The 22,133-nt window shown below is 43.7% G+C and overlaps 1 protein-coding gene across 1 annotated transcript; it reads left to right on the forward strand.

The window, feature by feature from the left end:
* Positions 1 to 426: 426 nt before the first annotated feature.
* IYD (iodotyrosine deiodinase) lies at positions 427 to 21,420 on the forward strand (the record flags this gene model as incomplete). Its single annotated transcript, XM_079939597.1, has 5 exons — positions 427 to 604; positions 11,889 to 12,080; positions 14,685 to 14,844; positions 19,284 to 19,440; positions 21,238 to 21,420. 5 exons carry the CDS (start codon positions 427 to 429, stop codon positions 21,418 to 21,420), a joined length of 870 nt encoding a protein of 289 aa, XP_079795723.1.
* Between the last annotated feature and the right edge of the window lie 713 nt (positions 21,421 to 22,133).

Genomic DNA, 22,133 nt, shown 5'->3' on the forward strand with positions numbered 1-22,133 from the left:
GAGATTGGTTGAAAAGGGGCCAACTCCAGGTGATTCCTAGCTTCGGGCCAGCTGAAGACACACTGCTCTCAGAGAGAATCCACAGGAGGAGGAGTAAACCCTTTCCACCACTGCTGGTAAGATCTAGTGCATTAAAGTGTTTCCTCAGATCCTGGCAATTACTGTCTAAGAAGATATTGATGGAGCACACAGTTTAAAAAAGTTCACGCACCAGTGCATTCCCAGAGCCACAACACACCCGGGACACACGGCTGTGATCTTTTCTCCTTTGCAAAGTCCTTGCAGAGTCAGCGAGTTCACTCTGTTCCTTCCCCCGGCCCCCCCTCCTTCCTTCACTCCATCTCCCGGCATTCCCCACTCCTGTCCCTGTTTGTTTAAATACCGGCCCCGGAAGTATTGGCCCCATTCAGAATCAGCCTCAGCGCCATGTTTCTTCTGACTTCAGTCTTGGTAGCAGTTGTCTGCCTTTTGATGGTGTGGATCTTTCAAAATGCTGATGGAGGAACCCAGAGAAGGAAGGGGGAGCCTAGAGCCAGGGCCGAGGCTCGTCCCTGGGCGGATGAAGACTTGAAAGACAGCACTGACGTCCACCAGCTGGAAGAAGGTAAAGACACTGGCCATGTTGCTTGGTTTCCAGCTTCTGTATTTTTATGATGAGGGCAGGTGGATGGTGGGGCTTATGGAGAGGAAGAAACATAGGCAGGTCAGTTTCATCATCAGCTTCTGCCATGTAAACAAATCAGTGTGTGACAGAGACATCATTTCTCTCTGGTGGTCAGCTTGTCACCTCCTGGCACCAAGCTCCCTTTATTCCTGGGTCCTCAGTAAAAAGCTGTTGAGGGGCCGACATTTTCCCTGGCTCCAGTCCTCTGAGGCTGCTAAAATCTTTCTGAAGGGGCACATCACAGGCTGGGGGGGCTGCGGGTTAAGTGGTCAGGTTTTGATCAAGAACTTTGGAATAAAAAAGGAGCATCTACGTAGGGGCTCGCTACCCTTCATTGCACCAGCCCTGTGGGTCACAGATAAGAGTGGCTGCTGTCCTCCAACCTGAGTGTCCAATTCAGTAGACAAGGCCATAAACAGGCAAACGACAGAGAGTAAAACAGAGACGAACTGGGTGGAACTGATTGTAAGGTGTTTTGCGAAGGCTTGGGGGTTTGGTGGGTCAGCTAGAAAAAGGCTGAACCAGGTCTGGGGCATTACTAGGATATGAATACAAAGGTTAGGAGGCTAAGAGGAACAGGAAGCGCCTGAGTCCGGAACCCCAGGGAAAGATGTCAAGAAGATGGAAGGACTGTACTGACCAGGGGAGGGGTGAAAATGAAGTGGGGTGTTGAGGGCGGGCCGGGGCATGGCTGACCTGAGAAAGAAGGGGTGATGAAGGAGGCAGGCAGGAAGGGAGACGTTCTGGAGGAGCTTTGAGTAACCTGTGTTTGAGGTTTATCTGAGGTGGTTGTGGGGGATGGATTTGACTTGGAAGAGGCTCTGTGACTCTCAGCTGGGGTAGTAATGCCTCCACCCTCCCTCCCTCTAACAGAGGCCACCTGGAAGTGTGTGTGTGTGTGTGTGTGTGTGTGTGTGTGTGTGTTCTAAGTTGTCCTAACCTCAGGATTGGGGGATGGGGTATAGAGTTGGCACTCAGTGCTGGGAGCCAGCAGTGCTGAATGTACTGCCCAGGAGGATCCAAATTCAGGCAGCCTCCTGGCAGGGCAGCCTCTTACTCTCCCCCACTAACCCCGAATGCCAATTATGCCAGTTGAGAAGCACTTCCGTTGAATGAGCACGAGACCCACTGTGAAGCTGAGTAAGGATCTGTTCCAGTAATGATGGGCTGGGCGGTGGCGCCAGTGCGATGCAGAGGAAGGGGTGAACTAGAGGGATGGTCAAGGAAGAACAGGGTCTAGTAATAAATTAGACAAGAACGGAGGGAGAAGTGGGCACGATTTGGAGACTGGAGGAATCAGAATAACAACTGTCATCAATGGGTGCGGGAAGGGGATCCGGTTTAAAGGGGAAGCTGTTGAATGTAGTGCAGGACGTGTTGGATTTGAGGGGATAGTGACCCATTGAAGCAGAAAGGCAGGGAGGTTTCTAGGTGAGGGATCCAGGCCATAGACACTGACTGGAGAGTCACCAGCCTAGGCGTGATGCTTGGAACTTGGAAAACTAATGAATTCACTGGGGGGTATTGCTAGAGAGAAGGCTGAGGTTAGAACTTGGCGGGGGGCACCTTCAGATAAGAGGAACTGCTGGAAGGAATGGACTCAGAAAACAAGGCGTGGGAAAGGAGGGCCAGGGTAGTAATAACAAGCCCTCACATAGTGCTTCCAGTATCCAATGTCACTTTTACATACGGTGAATCATTTATTCATTTTATTGTCTTCATAACAATACAGTGAGGCAGGCACTATTATCATATCCATATTACAGATAAGGAAACTGAGGCTCAAATCGGCTAAGTCACCTGCCCAAGCAATTAGTGGTAGAGTCAGCACCCTGGCAGGCTGGCTCCAGAGTCCAGGCCTACAGGCAATTCGCTAGGCTCCTTTTCCAAAAGAATGACCCAGAACAGAGGGGGCAGGAGATGGCCAGCAGGGTTAAACATTCCCTGAGAGATCAGAGGTAGTGTGTATGGAGCAAAGGTCACTGGATTTGAAGACCCAAGAGTTTGAGGGATACAGAGGGGGTGATAAGGCTGGTGGGGAACCGGGGACCTGGGGCTGAGCCTGAAGGCTGGGAACAGAGAACAAAGCTGTATGGCCCCCTTCTGCTTCTCCACCTAATGATTCACTTTCAATCCTCTGCCTCTCCACTCTCTCTTCCTCACACAGAGAAATGAATTGAACACATAGTGGCCGCTCGGCAGCCGTGAGCAAATCTTCCCAGAGTGCAGAGTTCACAGTCTCTTGTTGGGATTTTTGTTGTTTACATAAGTGATACTTACTGAGGTCACACAGTCACACAGGTGGTAGGTAAGGACTAATGTTTAAACTCAGTCTCCTCTGCCACCCAAGTCCCTGCTCTTAACCATTGGGTGGGTGGACACAGTCTAAGAGAGGATGTATAATTGGAGAAGAGAAGGGATTCCATTACCAAGGAAACATGAGATGGTTTTGATAACAACAAATAGATACCAGATTCAAACCATTTTGAAAATTAACAATCAGGGACAAAAGAGTAAAATAAGTATTGTGGGCCATTCTAGTGTGAGTTAAAGAATATATGGGTACCAATCTAGCTTCCGCCGGCTCTGATTCACAAAGAATTCCTATTCGACATTCATAGATCAAGGAATCAGCCTGTTTGGGGGGACGGGGTGGGGGGAAGGGTCGGGGGTACAGAGAAGACATGCGGATTAGAAGTCAGACACAGACTTCCTCTGGGGACCAGTCACACATGGCATCCTGTTAACGCATTTCAGTTCCCTGTTTATCTGTAGCAGAGGTCTGAGGAGGAGAAATGACTGGTATTTAATCTCCAAGTGGAAACCTCAGATCGTTTCCCTAAAATGAATGGGAAATACTGAACAAAAATTCTCTAGTCAGGCCCAGATTCATGAAAGCTCATGGAACTGGAAACAGGAGAAAAAGATACAGGAAACACATCTTATTAAGATGTGTCCATTTTAATGTTAGTGGGGATTTTCTTCACTCAGCTTCACTAGCCATCCAGAAGCTATTATTCTAACTGAAATTTTGATTGTCCCAGTGACCACTAAAAAAGCCTTTGTTAACGTTTTTATCTGGTGTGGGCAGCGCCTGAGAATAAAATATTCCCTCGGACTTGGGCAAAGACAGATTTTTATACACCCACAGGCAGCTGTTTCGAACCTGTTCATTGGATCAATGACAACACATCTCAGTAAAAGCTTAACAAGTCAACCAATCAGAGATGGATTCACTCCAGGACCAGCCCCTCTGAGGGCCAACCAGTCAACAACAGTCTCAACCAAGTAACACTGTTCCTGCAGATGATATCAACCCTCTTACATGCCTGGAAGTCCACCAATGCCTGAACTCCATGCTTCCCAACCAAGTGGTGTGCAAGAGCTAGCCTATGGGGCTAGCGAGAGCCAACGGATAAATGTTCAGGAAATTTGTGGGCCATTTGTTCAATTGCCAATAGCTTGAGATCGGGCCATCATGGGAGTGTTTACTCTGTGGAAATTGGCAAGTGCTATAAACCAGGGCTCTTTTTTCCCTCTTCTCAGAGTGCTGGTTTACCAGCACACCACTGACAAAAACACTGTGTAAGGGCAGCACTCATGACCAGCACAGTTTTCCTTTGCCCCAGGAAGCAAAAAATTCAGCTTCATCTTTGCATTTCATCATTCTTCGGCACACCTACGTGTGCATACTTCTGCACGGCTAATTCTAAAAGGCTGGTCTACCAGGGCTCCTGTAAGACATTACGGTTCTAGGACAAAGGACAGGTAAATTCAAATTCAGATGAGAGAAGGTTAGGGAAAGGAAAGGACTTGAATGGAGATGTTGTCCTTGAGATCAAGTCTGGGTGCGTTCTGCTGGGGAGAGTGAAGCTCAGTACAGAACACCGGGGACACCGGGGACGCCACGAGAGGTAAAGGGGCTCAGAAAACAAGTTCTGTCAACTTCACCTGGGATAGCGTTGCTTTCTTCAAGGCCTTTCCATCCGGACATCCGCAGACTCCCCAGCCCCCAACCCCCCCTGCTGCTGCTAGTGAGGTAGTGAGTCTATATTGCAGTCAGGGAGTTGAATGGCTGAGAGGCCCACGTAGGAAGCAGAGCGATGGCCGAGACAGTGGGAAGGAGGAGTTCTCTGAGCCGGTGTTGAGCCTTGAAGCTGCTCTCATTGCCACCATCAGAATCTGTCTACTGTGAGAGCCGTGTCACCCTGAGCCTTATTAATACTGGTGCTCGGAGGGAACAAGGGTGACATGACACAAATTGGCCTTGTAGTTTCATAGCTGGAAAACATTTGGCCCATTTGCAAAGATTTTGAAGTAGAACTGCAAAAACACAAAAGCAATTCCCGTAGAGATGCAGCCAGAAAAAATGCCTCTAAGCTAAACATTAAAGGATAGCCGTGGCCTAGAATTACTTGGTCATTAAACCTAATTACGGAGCAATTTAGGATTCCTCGGCATTAAAGCAATGATAAAAGGCGTGTTGGTCTTGGTGTCAATAGCAAACCCCATGTGTGGCAGCACAGGACTTACATTAAAAGCAGACCACTGTAGCGTGCGTTTATTTTAGGATATGTGGGCTCCACAGCTTGAATGAATCCCCCAGCGTTGCTTGGCTGGTCTAGGGTGGAGGCGGGACAGCTGCGGAACAGAGGCTCTTCTCTTCCCTCTGGTGAGGGCTTATGCCTTGGGGGCAGTCAGGAGTTCAAGAGGAAGGAGAGAGCTGTGCCTTTTTTATCGGTTCGCTGCCCTGAGATCCCCTGGAGCTTCTTTCCCAGCTGGCTCAGCCTGTCCCCTTTCCCCAGGCCAAGTGTAGACTTTCTGCCCTGGGAGAGGCTCCCGGAAGAGCAGCGCCCCAGTGCTCTGCTTGGATAGCCCTTCTGGACAATCCAGCCCAGTGGCGGTTGGGACCATTTGTCTGCTGTGCTCAGAGATAAGGCTGTGCTGATAAAGCTCAGGGAGGAGCCCCTTCATTCCGCTAGAGTAGGAGCGCCTACCCTGGACTTCAGCTGCTGCAGAAACCGCTTGGCTGCCTTTAGTTTACACAGATGCCGAAGGGACCTGAAGTTAAAGAGACCTTGCATGCATTGGCTCATTTTCCACTTACTGACTGCGGAGGTTGCCGGACTTCATGACAAATGGCGTGGGAGTATCATGGTGCTGAAGTCTTTGCTGACACGTTTGATACTGATGGGGTTTGGGGTTGATACTGATGACATCTGGGCTCGGTTCAGAGTGGATTGCTAGAAAGCTGATAGCTGTTGCCACTCTCCCATCACACTTACTTCCTCAAGCCAGCAGGGACCTGCTGTGTGGCATGGGGAGCTCTGCTCCACGTTTCGTGGCAACCTGGATGGGAAGAGCATTTGAAGGGGGGTGGATACACGTGTGTATGGCTGAGGCCCTTTGCTGTGCACCTGGAACTAGCACAACATTGTTAATTGGCTGTACTCCAATATAAAATAAAAGTTAAAAAAAATGTGTACAGTGTGGGTCCCCACTGCCCCGGCTAGTAAAGCATAAAAAAAGAAGTTTCTCAATACTAGCTATGAGCTAACCGTGGTCCCTTTTGGTATTGTAGTTGGGTTCTCAGTGTCTTTGAAGTCCCCTTTTCACGAGCGTTCCCTCTTGCCTACTGGACATTTGCTGCAGTCCTCCCTTATCCTCAGGGAATACGTTCCAAGACCCCAAGTGGATGCCTGAAACCCTAAGTGTTTTCCTGTACGTATGTACCTATGATAAACTTTAATATAAATCAGACACAGTAAGAGAATATCCAAATTGCCAGCATCACTACTCATGTGCTTTGGGGTCATTATTAAGTAAAATCAGGGTTACTTGAACACAAGCAGTATCCTGACAGTCGACAACCGAGAGGCTACTACGTGACTAATTGGGTGGATATGACTAATTGGGTGGATACGTGGACAAAGGGATGATTCACGTGGGTGGGAGGATGGAGCAGGACAGCCATGAGATTTCATCATCTTACTCAGAATGGTGCACAATTTAAAACTTATGAATTGTTTGTTTCTTGAATTTCCCGTTTCATATATTCAGAACACAGCTGGACATGGGACACTGAAATCTGAGAAAGAAAAACCTCTGATAAGGGAGGATTACGGATTACTGTATTGGGGGAAAAACCACTGATTAAGGAGTTAAGAAACCTAGGCTATAGTTCTGGCTCCATGAAGGATTGCTGCCTGGTCAGGAGAAGTTAATTGTGCCCATTCATTCCTATTTCTACTTTTGTCCCACCTTCCCCAGATGGTTCATCTCTCATCCTCTTATCTCATTAAGAAAGTGTCAAGTGTCTTTTCTTTTTTTTTCAGATGTCCTTAAATCACTATAATAGTTGTAGTCAGTTGAACTACCCTTGTGGGTGTTTTTGGTAATTTGTTTCTATGGCCTTCTCATTAAAAAAAACCAAAACCCTTAATTGTGAAATGTAATATGCTTACTAGAAAAGTGTATAAAAGATAGACGAATGGCTTAACAAATAATTTTAAGCAAAAATCTATATAGTTATCACTTAGATCAAGAAATATAAATTTCCAGTACTCCATAAACCCCTATATGTTCCTTCCCAGTAACAACCTCTTCCATACCCTATAGAAGTAACTATTATTTTGAATTTTATGGGAATTACTTCTTTGCTGGTCATTCTATTGGAAAATTACATATAAATATTTTTGAGGTCTAGGATACTGTTACTTATTCCAGGGAATGTTCACATTTTCACCTATCAGAAGAGCAACGTCCTCACACTCTGGGGCAACTTTAATCTGAGCTCAAGGCTTACGGTTCCCTGGATCACTCACAGGATATTACCTTAGGCTCTAAGGCACCAGGGCTGGATTACTTACATTTGACTCTTACTATTGTAACATAAATCTTCAGGCCCTGGATGGCCCTGGGGGTTTGACTTTGGTCACCATCCTTTTATCTCAGCTCAGCCTCATGGCGGTATCTAGGTAATTGGAAAATATTCTCTGGACATTTGAGTGCCGATCTACCCCTGTGGGTACTAACCTTCACCCAGATTTTGACTGTGATGTTCTACAGTCACAGGTTAGCTCTTCAGTACTTAGAAGAAAATGTTCTATATGTATTTTACTAAGGATTTTAGCTTTCTTTACTTTGGAGGTTTGGTAAATTACATAAATAACCATTACTGGAAGTGAAAATCCTTTAGTAAATGTCACAAGAATCAGAATCGTAACCAAAACATCAGTTAATCTATGGCATCAAAGTGGATTTGTATCTACGCAAAGAAGGAAGTAACGACTAATTATTTCCTATCACACAGTGGAAGGCATGGGATATACATTATATCAGGCAAATATTCATTGGCTTTCGGGTGTTTGTGAATGATGAAGATATGTGATAGCATTACATTCAGTTTTCTAAAGACACAGTTTAGGTAGTACAGTAATAATTCAGGTAAGGCATACACATGCACACAAATAAACCTTAATGGTTTAAAACAATCTAAATTTGTTACTTTAATGAAAGTTAAGCGCTGGGCATTTTCAGCCATTTTATCATCGCGGACTCTGATTATCTGTTCTTATCTAAGTAGGAGTTGCCTCCTACTGGTGATACGGCTTCTCTGCACGGGTCCCCGTCAGGCTGAAAAACATCAGAGCAGATTCAGGAAAGTCTTCAGCCTCTGTGTAGAAGAACCATCTACTCATTAGAGTCCACTGATATTTTCAGTGTCTATTTCTTGGGCAGACTTCCTGGTGAAACCTTATTTATGTGATTAAAATTCCCTGAAAAGTCCAACTCACCTCAACTCATTCTGGTTTGAGGTACCGAGGTCCACTTTCTGTAGGAGCCTCTTCGGTATCTTTTGCCTTCTAGATTCTGGGAGTTGATGAAGTCCAACAATGATCAGAAATCCAAGGCTAATTCAAGATAAGCAAGGAGTATATATATAAATATATGTATATATACTCCATTCAAAGCATTCCTATTTTTAACACTTTTTAACTTTTTGAATACTGCATCTTAGAATTTCTTTCAGTTGAAATCTTTGTAGTTCACATTTAAATCTTCATAGTTCAGATCAAAAGTATTGTCTACTCATGGGTTTGAAAGGAATGAAGAAACACGTATTCAGAGGTAGAGCTTCAACTTCACCTATTGAATCCTCCATTGCATCTTCATCTTCTGTAAGACCTTGAGCTACAGATAATGGGTTTCCACAGCTCTGAACAGGAAGGAAATGGGGGAAACCAGAAGTGGCAGAAGCAGGCAGGTGTAAAGATAACTTTGCTGTAGGTAAATTGAACAGATTTTTTTCTTATGGTTAATATTTTTGTATCTTGTTTAAGAAATCCTTCTTCTCTACAGGGTCATGAATATAGTCTCCTATATTCTTTTCTAAAAGCTTCAAAAATTAGTCTTTCATAATTAGAACGGTGGTGAGAACAGGCAATATTCATTAATTTTCAATATCTGATGGAAGAGTTTCAATGTTTCACCACTAACTATGTAGTTGGTTCTGGACTGTTTTGGTGTTTTTCCCCATAGTTAGACTTTATCAGGTTAAGAAAGTTCCTTTCTACCCCAATTTACTAAGAGATGAATGCCAAATTTTATCAGACACCTTTTCTGCATTACAGCGATTATTAGCTTGCGAATGTAACAAACAACATTGCTTTTCTCATGTTAAGTTAACCTTGCATTCCTGGGGTAATCCCAACTTGGCCGAAGTGGATTGTTTTTTTATATATTGTTGAATTCTGTTTACTAATATTTTGGTTAGGACTTTCTGCATCTATATTTATGAGAAAGTTGAGCCTGTAGCTTTTCTTTCTTTTAATGTCCTAGTCAGGCTTGGTAGCAAGTGTGCGCTAGTCTTATAGAATGAGTGGGTGGCGGACGTGTCCTCTATTTCTATTCTTGGGAAGAGTTGGAGAAAAGTTCGAAGAGTTAGAAAAGTTGGAGAAAAGTTAGAAGAGTTGGAGAAAAGAAATAATTGTTCTGTGAGTGTTTGGTAGAACTCCCTCATGAAGCCATCCGGGCCTCTTCCTAAGGGAATCTTTTTTTTTTCCTCTGGTTGATTTTAAGATTTTATATTTGATTATAAAAGGTGTGGGCTTCTTTTCTGTTATACTGCGTGGGATTTACTGGGCCTCTTGAATCTGTAGATCTGGCATTTTTCATCAGGTTTTCATATCAGATATTCTCTTTCAAATATGGTCTCTGCCACATCCTCTTTCCCATCTCCTGCTGTCACTATCATCACGTATATTAGAACATTCTCGCTCTGCTTTATTTTTTCTTGATCGTTCTTTTATGTTTTCTGTCTTTTGGTCTTTCCTTGCTCTATTCTAGATATTTTCTTCTGAGTTGTCTTCAGTTCATTAATTCTTCCTTTAGGTATGTCTAACCTGCTATTAAACCCACCCACCAAGTTCTTAATTCTATTATTTTATTTTTCAGTTCTAAAAGTTCTATTTTAAAATATTTTCTATGTCACTTTTCATCTTTTCCTGTACCCTACAGATTTATATATGCCTGTCTTTTTTTTCCCCCCTCTAAACCTAGTAATCATAGTTGTTTTATCTCTTGAGTCTGATAATTCCAATATTTGGAGAATTTGGTGTCTGACTCTATTTTTAAAAACCTATTCTGCTGTTTCTTGCTCAAGATACTCTTCTTGTGTGTCTGGTTGTCTTTTATGTGTTGCTGATAATTGTACTTAAAATTATTTATATATTGGCATTTGCTTCTGTTGGGTAATGGGGGTATTTTCAGGCAGGACCACACTATTCCAAGTTCAGGTTTGAGGCAGGACCCATCAAAATGTTATAAACTCTTGGGGGCTGATTTATTTATTTATGGCCGTGCCATGCTGCATGAGTAATCTTAGTTCCCTGACCAGGGATGGAACCCATGTCCCCTGCAGTGTAAGTGCAGTCTTAACCACTGGACCACCAGGGAAGTCCCTGATTTATTTATGGTTCTTAGTTTTTCTAAGGATGTAGTCTTGGGGTCCCAGCTTGTTAGACTTCCCATCGTATATGGATCTGGGCTTTGATTTCTGTCCAGCTTGATCCCTGAAAATATAAAAATAAAAATTCAAATATATTGGGATTGGCAGATGTTATCAGGGCAAATGCAGCGTCTGTGCTTATCTACTTCTGCAGGATCATATTTTCCCTTCACTTTTGGCCTGGGAATTTCTTACTATGTTGTCAGTAACTCAAAGAATTTAAAACGGCTTTATAAAAAATTATTTATTTCAAGATCTTAGTGGTTTTCAGGGGACTTCCCTGGTGGTCCAGTGGTTAAGACTCCATTTTCCACTGCAGGGGGCACGAGTTCGGGGAACTAAGATCTGGCCAAAAAAAAAAAAAAAAAAAAGATCTTAGTGGTTTTCAGCCAACGGAGATTGGTTCAAATAAGTTAGTTCACCATTAACAGAAATTTACATTTTTCATCTTTATGTACGTAAAAGTTTTCTTTTTCTTGATTTATAACCAGTCTGGGCTTTGAAGGACAGTCAAGATCAGAGTTTCAGGATTCTGTAGACCTATTTTTCCCATTTTTGCTTGATGTTTTTGAGCTCATAACCTTACAGATATTTTGAGAACTTTATTTCCTTCTCCCCAGTGACCACCTTATGACTATAAGGGAGTAAAAATAATTTTCTCTGGCTGAGACCACCACTCCCCCATAATAAAAACACATTAACAAGAGAAAAACAAACAGAAGTTTAATAACATGTATATCTCTTGTGTACATGGGAGAGACCCAGGAAAACTGAGTAACTCCCCCAAACAGCCTTAGCCACCACCTTAATCCATCTTCAGATAAAGACAGAAGAAAGGCGTTGGGGACTGGGGAGACCCAGTTAGTGGAGGTTGTCAGGAAAAGCAGAGCAAACAAGGGTAAGATTGTTACAGAGGTTTAAGTCCACACCTTCTCTGTTGACAAGAGTTTCTTGTGATTTAGAATCATCCTTCTCTTCCTGGTACAGAGAAGGAAACACTTCCAAATAGAGATTTCCTTTATAAATGTCTCTTACAATAGGGTGACTTCTACTCGGGTTTTCAGAACGTCTCCTGTGTCTGTGTTTCCTAAAAATAGTTAACTCAAAATAATTCTTATGCTAAAGAGACATATTTTGGGGGAGGGGCACATTGCACTCCCCTTCATGACCAAGAGAGATCCTCTAATTTGCTGTCTTCCTTGTTCTTACTGGCAGACGCTGACGACTGGCAAGTGTCAGAGGAAGAGGTGGAACACATCCCATTCTCCCACACCCGGTATCCTGAGAAGGAAATGCTTACGAGATCCCGGGAATTTTATGAACTTCTCAATAAGAGACGGTCTGTTAGATTCATAAGTAATGAGCAAGTCCCAATGGAAGTGATTGATAATGTCATCAAAGCAGCAGGTCTGTAAGTGCACAGTGGGTCTTTGAGAACATCCGCTACAAGTGACAATAGTGGAGCAATGTTGAAGTTCAAACACAGTGAATAAAGCCTGGAATGATACGTTTACCTGTAAAGTCTTACCCAGGTGTTGACTGACTTCCAAGCACAAGATGATTTCCACTTTCTACAAACTTTTTTTTTTTTTGCGGTACGCAGGCCTCTCACTGTTGTGGCCTCTCCCGTTGCGGAGCACAGGCTCCGGACGCGCAGGCTCAGCGGCCATGGCTCATGGGCCCAGCCGCTCTGCAGCATGTGGAATCTTCCCGGACCGGGGCACGAACCCGTGTCCCCTGCATCGGCAGGCGGACTCTCAACCACTGTGTCACCAGGGAAGCTCTCTACAAACTTTTAACTATTACAAACTTCTCGGGAGCAGATGTGACAATAGTTCAAAACTTCTGAAATTATTCAACATTATAAAATTTTTGAAGAATGAAAGTTTCTGAACACATTATTATACATCAGAAAAGAAACATCCTTACTTTCACCTCACCTTAAAACACACACACACACACACACACACACACACACACACACACACACACATTTATACATTTCTCTTTGGGGAACCGAATTTCTTATATTACACACCATGATGCTCTAGTACTGTATTCTAATGAACTAGCAAAATATATTCATGTGAATTCACAAAATAAATCAAAGTAAGGCAAACATTTTTCCCCCTCTTTTGCTTTTTATTTATTTATTTGTCTGCTTCGGGTCTTAGTTGCGGCTCACGGGATCTTCATTGCGGCAAGCAAGATATTTTGTTGCTGCGAGCGGGCTCAGTTGTGGCACCGGGGCTCAGTAGTTGCAGCACATGGGCTTAGTTGCCCCACAGCATATGGGATCTTAGTTCCCTGACCAGGGATCAAACCCACGTCCCCTGCATTGGAAGGCGGATTCTTAACCACTGGACCACCAGGGAAGTCCCCCAAATGCATTTTCAATGTAAATTAATATCTATTCCCAGAGGAATAGATGAGAATTATAGAAAAAGGGAGAGGAGATATGAGAAAGCCCCCTATTTGAGAGTCTCCTCTGATTGGATTCTTATTCCTATATAAATCACATTCAAGTTCATTTGCAGAAATTATTGCATGACTATTATAAACCCATTGCCCAAATTAAAAGGAAGTAAGAATAAAACAGTTCACTTCAGTTAAGAACACAAATACACTAGATTGGTGAGTCCTTTATCTAACTAATAGCAGTTACTAAATTTCTTCTGTGTATAGATCTGTATCTAAATATGTGGGTGTGTGCATATGACATTCAGAGAGGTTTGGCGTAATTGAAAACATTAAGCGGCAATTTATTTCTTGTGTTTGGTGACACCAATATTTAGTGAACAGACGACGTGTACAAAGTGAACTGGAATCCCTCTGTTCAGAAATTTGGGCTTTATGTTTAGATTTGACTTGCATTTCACAGTTTAATTATGCCCTCTCTACCACGGGGACTTGTGGATGGCAAACTCATCAAGGCTGGCAGGCCTGAGACCCCTCCTGTAGAGTTTATGCCATTGAACTACTCACTAGGAAGAAAGAAATACTTGCTTCTGAAATATACCACCAGTGGGTCACCGTGGTCTACTTCTAGAAACAGCCATTTCTAGGAAAGAGGGGTGACACCCAGATCAGTAACTGGGCCAGCCCATGGCTGGAATCTTTTTTTTAAATATATTTATTTATTTATTTATTTTGGCTGTGCCAGGTCTTAGTTGTGGCATGTGGGATCTTTAGTTGTGGCATGCGAACTCTTAGTTGCAGCATGCATGTCGGATCTAGTTCCCCTACTAGGGATTGAACCCAGGCCCCGTGCATTGGGAGCACAGGGTCTTACCCACGGGACCACCAGGGAAGTGCTGCTGGCTGGAATCTTAAAGGGAACTTAAGCTCCTTGGGTCCCATGATGCACTATGAAGCTTTGTCTGGGATATTGGGACTGATCCAAGGGTGGGCTGAGGTTTCCCAAAACCTGTAAGAGCTGGAAGACACTCTGCTGTGTGTCTGAGTGCCCAGGGCCAAGAGTTCTCATGTGTTCACAACAGGGCCACAAACCCCACAGTGCCACACTCAGAACTTTGATATAGGCACTAAACAATTTATAGTTCAATTGCCTTTTGGAGATCCTTTTGAAACCATTTGCCATTTAAATTTTGCCATTTCCAATAAACTTCCTGACTTGATCATTTTTCAAGAATATCAAAACAAACAGCATTTTGGAGGCTTTTGGCTATCAGAGCTTCCCATCTGTGTTCCCTTATTGGTCACAGAGTAGTGCCTAGGGATGTTTTCTCTCGCATGATCAGAGAAGCAGTGATAAATTCCCCAAACCTAGGAACTACTGGCTTTGATCTCAGTTAGTTGGTTTGGAGACCCTGACAGAGGGGCTGAACAAAACGGGCCTGGCAGCAACATCCCAGAGGCTACCGCCAGGCATTTTGTGTGTCAGGTGATCTAACTTCATTTTGAGCAACTATGAGTTACGTTTATTCTTAATTAACAGACTCAGATTTTTCTTGCAGTTTTAATTTCTGATTTTAATTTAATGGGTGATAGGAACAGCCCCAAGTGGGGCCCACACAGAGCCCTGGACCTTTGTGGTTGTGAAGGACCCAGACGTGAAGCATAAGATTCGGGAGATCGTTGAGGAGGAAGAGGAAATAAATTACTTGAAGAGGATGGGACCTCAATGGGTTTCAGACCTGAAGAAACTGAGGTACAAAAGTGGGTAGAATTAGGCTTGTTTGGTTTGGCTTCCTAAAATGAAATAACTATGACTTCAGTTTTCTGGTTTTGTTTTAGGTGTTAAAAAGTTTCATTTTACCTGTGGAAGAAATAATGGAAGTTAACTCAGGCCTCACCGCTGAATTGCCTTGAGCACACGTATTGCGCAGGGGTGAGGGATGCCGACTGGAATCCCATCTGGGTTCACGTCTTAGCTCTGGTTTTCCAGTTGCAAGACCTTAGGCATTTGCTTACTCCGTCTAAGTGCACTAGTCTGGTTTCTCCAGAGAAACAGAATCAATGGAGAGAGAGAGAGACAGAGAAAGAGAGACAGAGAGAGAGAGAGAGAAACAGAGAGAGAAAGAGAATTATTATAAATCATGGGCTCAAGTGATTATGGAGGCTGAGAAGTCCCAAGACCCAGCAGAGTCAATGGAATAGTTCCAATCTGAGTCCAAAGGCCTAGGAACCAGGAAAACCAATGTGTAAGTTGCAGTCCAAGTCTGAGTCCAAAGGCAGGAGAAGACTGATGTCACAGCTTAAAGACAGTCAGGAAGACGGAGAAAATTCTCCCTTACTCCACCTGTTTTGTTCTATTCAGGGCTTCAACGGTTTAGATGAGGCCCATCTACGTTGAGGAGGGCAATTTGCTTTACTCAGTCTGCCAATTCACATATTAATCTCATCCAGAAACATCCTCACAGACACACCCAGAATAATGTTTAACCAGCTATCTGGGTGCCTCGTGGCCCAGTCAAGTTGACACATAAAATCAACCACCACACTTCTGTTTTCTCACCCAAAACGATAATGTTAAAAACTGGTATCAGGATTAAATAAGATAGAGGCTAAGAGTAGGGCCTGAGAAGCTAGAGTGCTTGGGTTCAAATATGAGGTCTGCCACTTAGTAACCTATCTGTGCCTCAGTTTCCTCATCCGTAAAATGGGAATTAGTCTAGTATCTACTTCATTATGAAAATTAGATGAATTTGTAAGCACTTAGAACAGTGATGGCACATAGAAAGGGCCATATGAATCTGGTAACTAAATAGGCTATGACCCAAATAATTATTAGTAAATTGTGAAATACTTCTCAGGATCTTGAGTGACGTAAATTACATTTTCCTATAGTCTTGTACATGATCTCACTCAGCAGTCTTTCATTTTAGTACATGTTTAATAAAAGTACAAATTTAGTAGAGGTATAATATTCATTAGGCATTAGTAATTTTGCAGGCTTCCTTATCTCCAGGGAAGAAGCGGATTGGAATTCAGTGTAACTGGCTTTACCGTGAAACTTCAGCGTATTTGGGTAGACACGTGCGAGGTTTCACTTTTTTTCTGGAAACTACAACTAACTATGCTTGTTAATCCCACTTTTCCCATGGAGGACCAGTCACCGTACACAGTATCTAGGATGGATTCCATAATTTCTCAGTCATTTTGGTAGTTAACACAGTCACTTTCAATTTTTTCAGGCTCAGCCGTGTCATTTTAAAACGCTGGTCACAGGGTCCCCTTTACAAATACTGCCCTCCCCACAGAGGCATCTCCTTTCCCTTCTAACCCCTTCTCGGGCTGAGCATGAGGGGGGATGGGGCACAGATATTTGTCCTGGCCTCTCAGAAGGCCCTGAGGGGAAGCCAGCTCGAGTTCTTGGCACGTAGCATGTAGAGGTACTCGTGCCTCTGGCTCTCAGCTCTGGGCCTTTAGCGGCCAGTTCCAGCACCAGCCATCCAATACCCACTGTGACACAAGCCTAAGAAAACGCAGTGGGATCGCCATCTTGTGGGGTAAAGTGGGACTTCTTCTCCGGTAGCCAGGGCTGGGTGGTGAGAAGGATGGCCTCTTAGTCCTACTCCTGTCTCATTTATTTGCCCCAGAGGACAATTTTTTTCCTGAGATATTTAAACCCTATTGAAATTGATGTCTATTGGCGTTGTAACTTATGGCTGTGTTGTGGAATAAGTGCAGGATATTAATCATGAATATGTAAATCTAATTGCATATTCATGAGAAAAAACGGATGGGCAAAGTTGAGTCTCTCTTCTTAGAGAGAGGCTGTGTTCTGTGTGTGCCCGCTGCCAGCCCCGTCACTCCCCAAAGAAGGCAGCATCAGTTGCTCTCTTGTCTCTGTGCTCAAAGCACCTAATACGCACCTTCCGTGCATTTAAAATAGCCATTATGACATGGTTATTTAATTATTGGCCTACTTCTCTTCTCATTTTATAGACCATATTTTAGAAACCTTTGTGGTACACCAAGATACTCTTGAGAATCCAATCAACATTATAGACTTTCTCTGCAGACAATATGCGTGCACACACACACACACAGATATACATATACATATATATGTATATATATACTATATACATATACACACATATATATATAGTACATATATATATATATAGTGTCTCTAGGGTCCAGAGACCTCTAGTGTAAAAACGTCTTACATTGTAGCACCTAGCACAGTGCTGATGCATAGTAGGTAATTAAATAACTGTTAAATTGCATCACAAATGAACATATGTCCTGATAGCCAGTTTGAGTCAACTCTGAAACTCATAGCTGTCATTAAAGGCTTGATATACAATCTGGTCCAACCTCCCCGTCAAGCCTTCTTCTCCTGCTGCTGGCGTGAGACCCTTCACCCCAGGTGGAAGGTGCTAGTTGTCCTTTCTTAACAGGCCTCGGCACGGTGCTATCTTTTTATTAGCTCTGATATGATGTCACGATACCTTCTTGTAAAATTGAACAAACCCAAAATACTAGCTACCAATGTATGCCTAGGCAAAATAAGTACAAAGGTTAGTAAAAATTGCTAACCTGCCTCTGACCTAGTAAATTGCTTATTCTTCACCTCATATTTAACAATTGTTTTGAATTATTCACTGTAAAATAATACATAGTAATAATAATATTAGCTCACACATACATGGTACTAGGTACTCTTCTAAGCACTTGATCTATTGGGACTGATTTTCCTGTCGCAATAACCATTGGAGGTGAGTGTACAATAGCACATTTTACATTTAGGGCACTGAACTGTGAGAAGGTGAGCGGTTGCCCAACGTGGCAAAGCTAGTTGACTCCAGATGTTTTTTGTAAACTATTAACATTCTCCCACTTTGTAAAGAGAAAAAGAATTGATACTAGTCACATGTGAATAAGCTGGTTGAGTATGGTAAAGTAGCTTTGAGAATGTAATGTATAGAAATTAGCAGTGTTCAAGGAACTGTAGAAAATACACACGTGGGTTTAATGTGTTTTAAAACAAGGAAGCGTAACTAAGCTAAGAATGAAATGAGTGGTGACTATCTCTTGCTTATTGATGACATCATTTACCCTAAGGAAAAATTCCAATATATAGCATCGTATGAGTATCTTTCCTTTGAATATCTGAGCTAGAGTGAAGCGTTTGCCGAAATGTACGGGCAGGGTAATGAAACAGAGAAAGATATGCTCTTATCTGGAAAATAAAAATGGAAACTCAACATTTATACCTCCTGTGAGTTATCTCCCACTCCCACAAAAGTTTCCTTCCTTTTCTCCATAACTAGGCTAAGAACGTTACCATCTGCCCACCTGGAATTTCGGTTCAAACTCACCATCACCTTCTTCTTCTCCCTTGTGCGCTCCAGTGCCGGATCTGTCAGCTCCTGCCTCTACAACTCTCCAAGTTCTCCTGGGCCATTGCCCTTGTCTCCTATCTGGTCCCGTTTGAGCTGGTCCTTTGCCCACACCAATCCGTCTCTTTCTGAAACAGATCCTATTGCGTGATGCTTCTGCTCAGAAGCTTGTGATAACTTTCCATCACCCGCTGAACCAAGTCCAGCACCCTGCAAAATCTGTATGAAAACTGCGAGCCTCCCAACCCGTGCCCCACCACGCACACCGTCGTCCAGCCTACCAGGCTTCTGAAATTCCCTGTCCGGCCAAGCATTCTCCTTCTGACTCTGCCCTTTGCTCATCTCTTCCCTAGGCTGCCCTTCCCAATGCCCCTTCTCTAGCTGGTCTTCAGTGCCCCGCCTCAAGAGAAACTTTGGAAATATTCTGACAACCTTATTCAAAGCTAACATTTTATTTTTGGGCTCCTAAGGCCCTTGTCTTATATTTCTTTAACAACACTTACCAGGTTTTAGTTTGCTAAATTTGGCTTACTGCCCTCTGGGTTATAGGATCTATCTTTGTATCTTTCAGCATTTCACGTGTCTTGCTATATTAGGCCCTTATTAATACCTGTTGGGATAGATAGACTTGGGATAGAAAAAGGTAAACATGACGTGAACAAAAATCCTCCTCTTTTTCAATTTAAACATAAAAGACAAGGAAATGTTTCTATTTTTACTGTATATAAGGTGGTAAACAGGGAACAAAAAAACCATTAAGAGAAAATATTCTGAATATCTTTTTTTCCCCCTTTAGGACCAACTGGATTAAGGAGTACTTGGACACAGCGCCTGTTTTGATTCTCATTTTCAAGCGAGTACACGGTTTTGCTGCAAATGGCAAGAAAAAGATCCACTACTATAACGAGATCAGTGTTTCCATCGCATGTGGCATCCTCCTAGCTGCCCTGCAGGTATGTCACCCTCCCACTGGGCCCAAGAGAGAGACTTAATACTTGGGGGCCAACTGTGGTTTTATTTGCAAATTTCAGCTGAGTTTCTAGTTCAGGGACAGGGATTCCTCAGTAAGGGAACTCTGATGTAAAAACTGCCTCTGGAAACCTGGATTGGTGAGGATGATGTTTCAAACAAGCCGTCATCCTTCCTGGAAATTTACTTATAACATTATTTAAGGGTCAAAAAACGGTCGCTGTGTTTGCCTTCATCTGTAACCACATGAAGCTTTAAGGGCTTTAGTAAATACACATGAAGAGCTTCAGAGCCTGAAAGTTCCAGGGCCTGGCTTCTGAGCTGTGTTTACTGTTGTCTGAGCCAGTGGGATGATTCAATAGCTATAAGGGGAACCCTATCATAGAGCTCCTGTCCTCAGAAGTTGAGTTTACATCGTATTGCATTAGAAAGATGTCCATGTGCTTAAAAAATTTCCAGCTACATAGTAGCTACAGCCCTGCTAAGCGTCAAACAGAGCAGGATTGAGGTCTGCCTTTCACATGATTCAAGTCATTCGCTCAACAGATATTTTCTGAGCTCCTTCTATGTGGCAGATCTCAGGAGTCACCAGGAATAGTCACCTCGTGAACTGTACGTTCTGGTGGGGACTACAGTCCTGGGAGAGGGTGGAGAGTGACAGTAAACACGTGAAATAAAGAAAACAAACAGGATTATAAGAGCGAATGAGCCTACTTTCAAGGGAGAGTAGATTCCAAAAAACTGTGCTTCTTTGTTATCTCAAAGAAAAATGTGTTTGCTGAAAACTTGCAAAATAGTCATTGTGACATAAAAGAGGAATATATTTTTAGATGACTTGAAAAACTGTTCCAAAGGAGCTGGCATCCTATCTACCTCCCGACTCTGTAACAGATAAAAGAATTGCTGTGCTACGTCAGACCGCAAGGCACCGTCCCCGTCCCAGACAGGGTTCCTGAAGAGGCAGTTTAGGCTTGGCGTGGGTTCCCTTCACCTGTGCCTTCTGTGCATTCCCATCAGCAACTTTTCCCACTTTACTGTGGAGTTTGCTGCCCTCTAGCTTTCTATAAGGCATAAGTCTGAGTGTAGGTCTTGATTTGTCAAGGAGGAAGGAATCTTCTGGAAGCCCTTGTCTGGGCAGATTGCACAGAGACTGGAGGCGTGCTCGACTCCCAAAGGCAGTTCCAGAACCTCCTTCTGGTCCAGGCTTAGTAGTGAGCATCTGATGGGAAAAGCAGGGGGGGATGGAGAGGGCCAACTGGGAAAGTGTCTTGAAGTTACATGTGATTTTTATTGGATGTTTATTATTCGAGGGGGCTGGGAAGAGGTTGATGGAGTATTTCCTCTACCTCTTACATACCTCTTGGCCACTAGGTCCTCCCTCACTGGACATAGGTATTTTCAGCTAGGGATGACGCTCTGCTTCCACTGTTGGTTATATAACCACAGGAACTGCCTTTTGTTTTTCCGTTCCTTTGGTGTAGTTGGATTCTCCAAATTTCTTTCCATGAAATAACCATTCCCATTTCTTAAGCATCTGTGAAAAATGACTGGTATTTTCTTCTCCGAGAAGCTTCCCACTGTTTGGTTAAGAGAAGGTGGGGTCTGGGGAGGTCGAGGAGGGCAGGTAGGATTCAAGACACCATGGCCCAAGCTGGTCGTTTCTTTGCCGCCCAACTTCAGGGAAATGATGGGACAAGCAAATCTTATAGGGACTAGAACATGCCCAGGCTGGGATTTTGCCTGCTGACTTTAAAACGTTTTCTTTTCCTCTCCTGTTACAGAACGCGGGACTGGTGACTGTCACGACCACTCCTCTCAACTGTGGCCCCCGTCTGAGGGTGCTCCTGAACCGCCCTGCAAATGAAAAGCTGCTAATACTGCTCCCTGTGGGGTACCCCAGCGAAGAGGCCACGGTGCCTGACCTCGCACGGAAGCCTCTGGATCAGATCATGGTGACTGTGTAGGCAGGACACAGGCAGGGACGTGCTGGAAGGTGATGCCCCCCACTCCTTTCTCCTGTTCCTTTTGGGAGTACAGGCTGCTCTCTCCCTGGGTGTTCCTGGCACTCCACTCCACAGGACTGGCCTCTGTGTGTGTGAAGAAACCTTTGTACTTTCTATAGCACTTTGGGTCTGAGAAGCCCTGCTTCTGACAGTGTGATTAGCTGAACCATACAAAGTAAGAGATGAATAGGTATGTTCTCTTCCATTTCTTATCCACTTTGGAAATGCATTAAATTTTTGCTAAGAACATGCCCTTGGTTTTTAAGGTTTTTTAAGTGTTCCAGAAAACTCACGGGTGATTTTTTCTTTCACTCTTTAAAAACTCAAAGAGGAAAGAGTCATCAGAAAATTTAATATAGTCCCAAGAATTCAGCTATGTGATGATTTTTAAATTTAAATTTAGACTGATCAAACAGTTTTCTGCCCCTTGCTTTCTGGTGGCTTTTAGGCAAGGATGTACTTTTTTTTTTTTTTTTTCGGTACGCCGGCCTCTCACTGTTGTGGCCTCTCCCGTTGCTGAGCACAGGCTCCGGACGCGCAGGCTCAGCGGCCATGGCTCACGGGCCCAGCTGCTACGCGGCATGTGGGATCTTCCTGGACGGGGGCACTAACCCGTGTCCCCTGCATCGGCAGACGGACTCTCAACCACTGCGCCACCAGGGTAGCCCCTATTC

Source organism: Stenella coeruleoalba, assembly GCF_951394435.1.
Source record: "Stenella coeruleoalba genome assembly, chromosome: 12".
Lineage (NCBI taxonomy): Eukaryota > Metazoa > Chordata > Mammalia > Artiodactyla > Delphinidae > Stenella > Stenella coeruleoalba.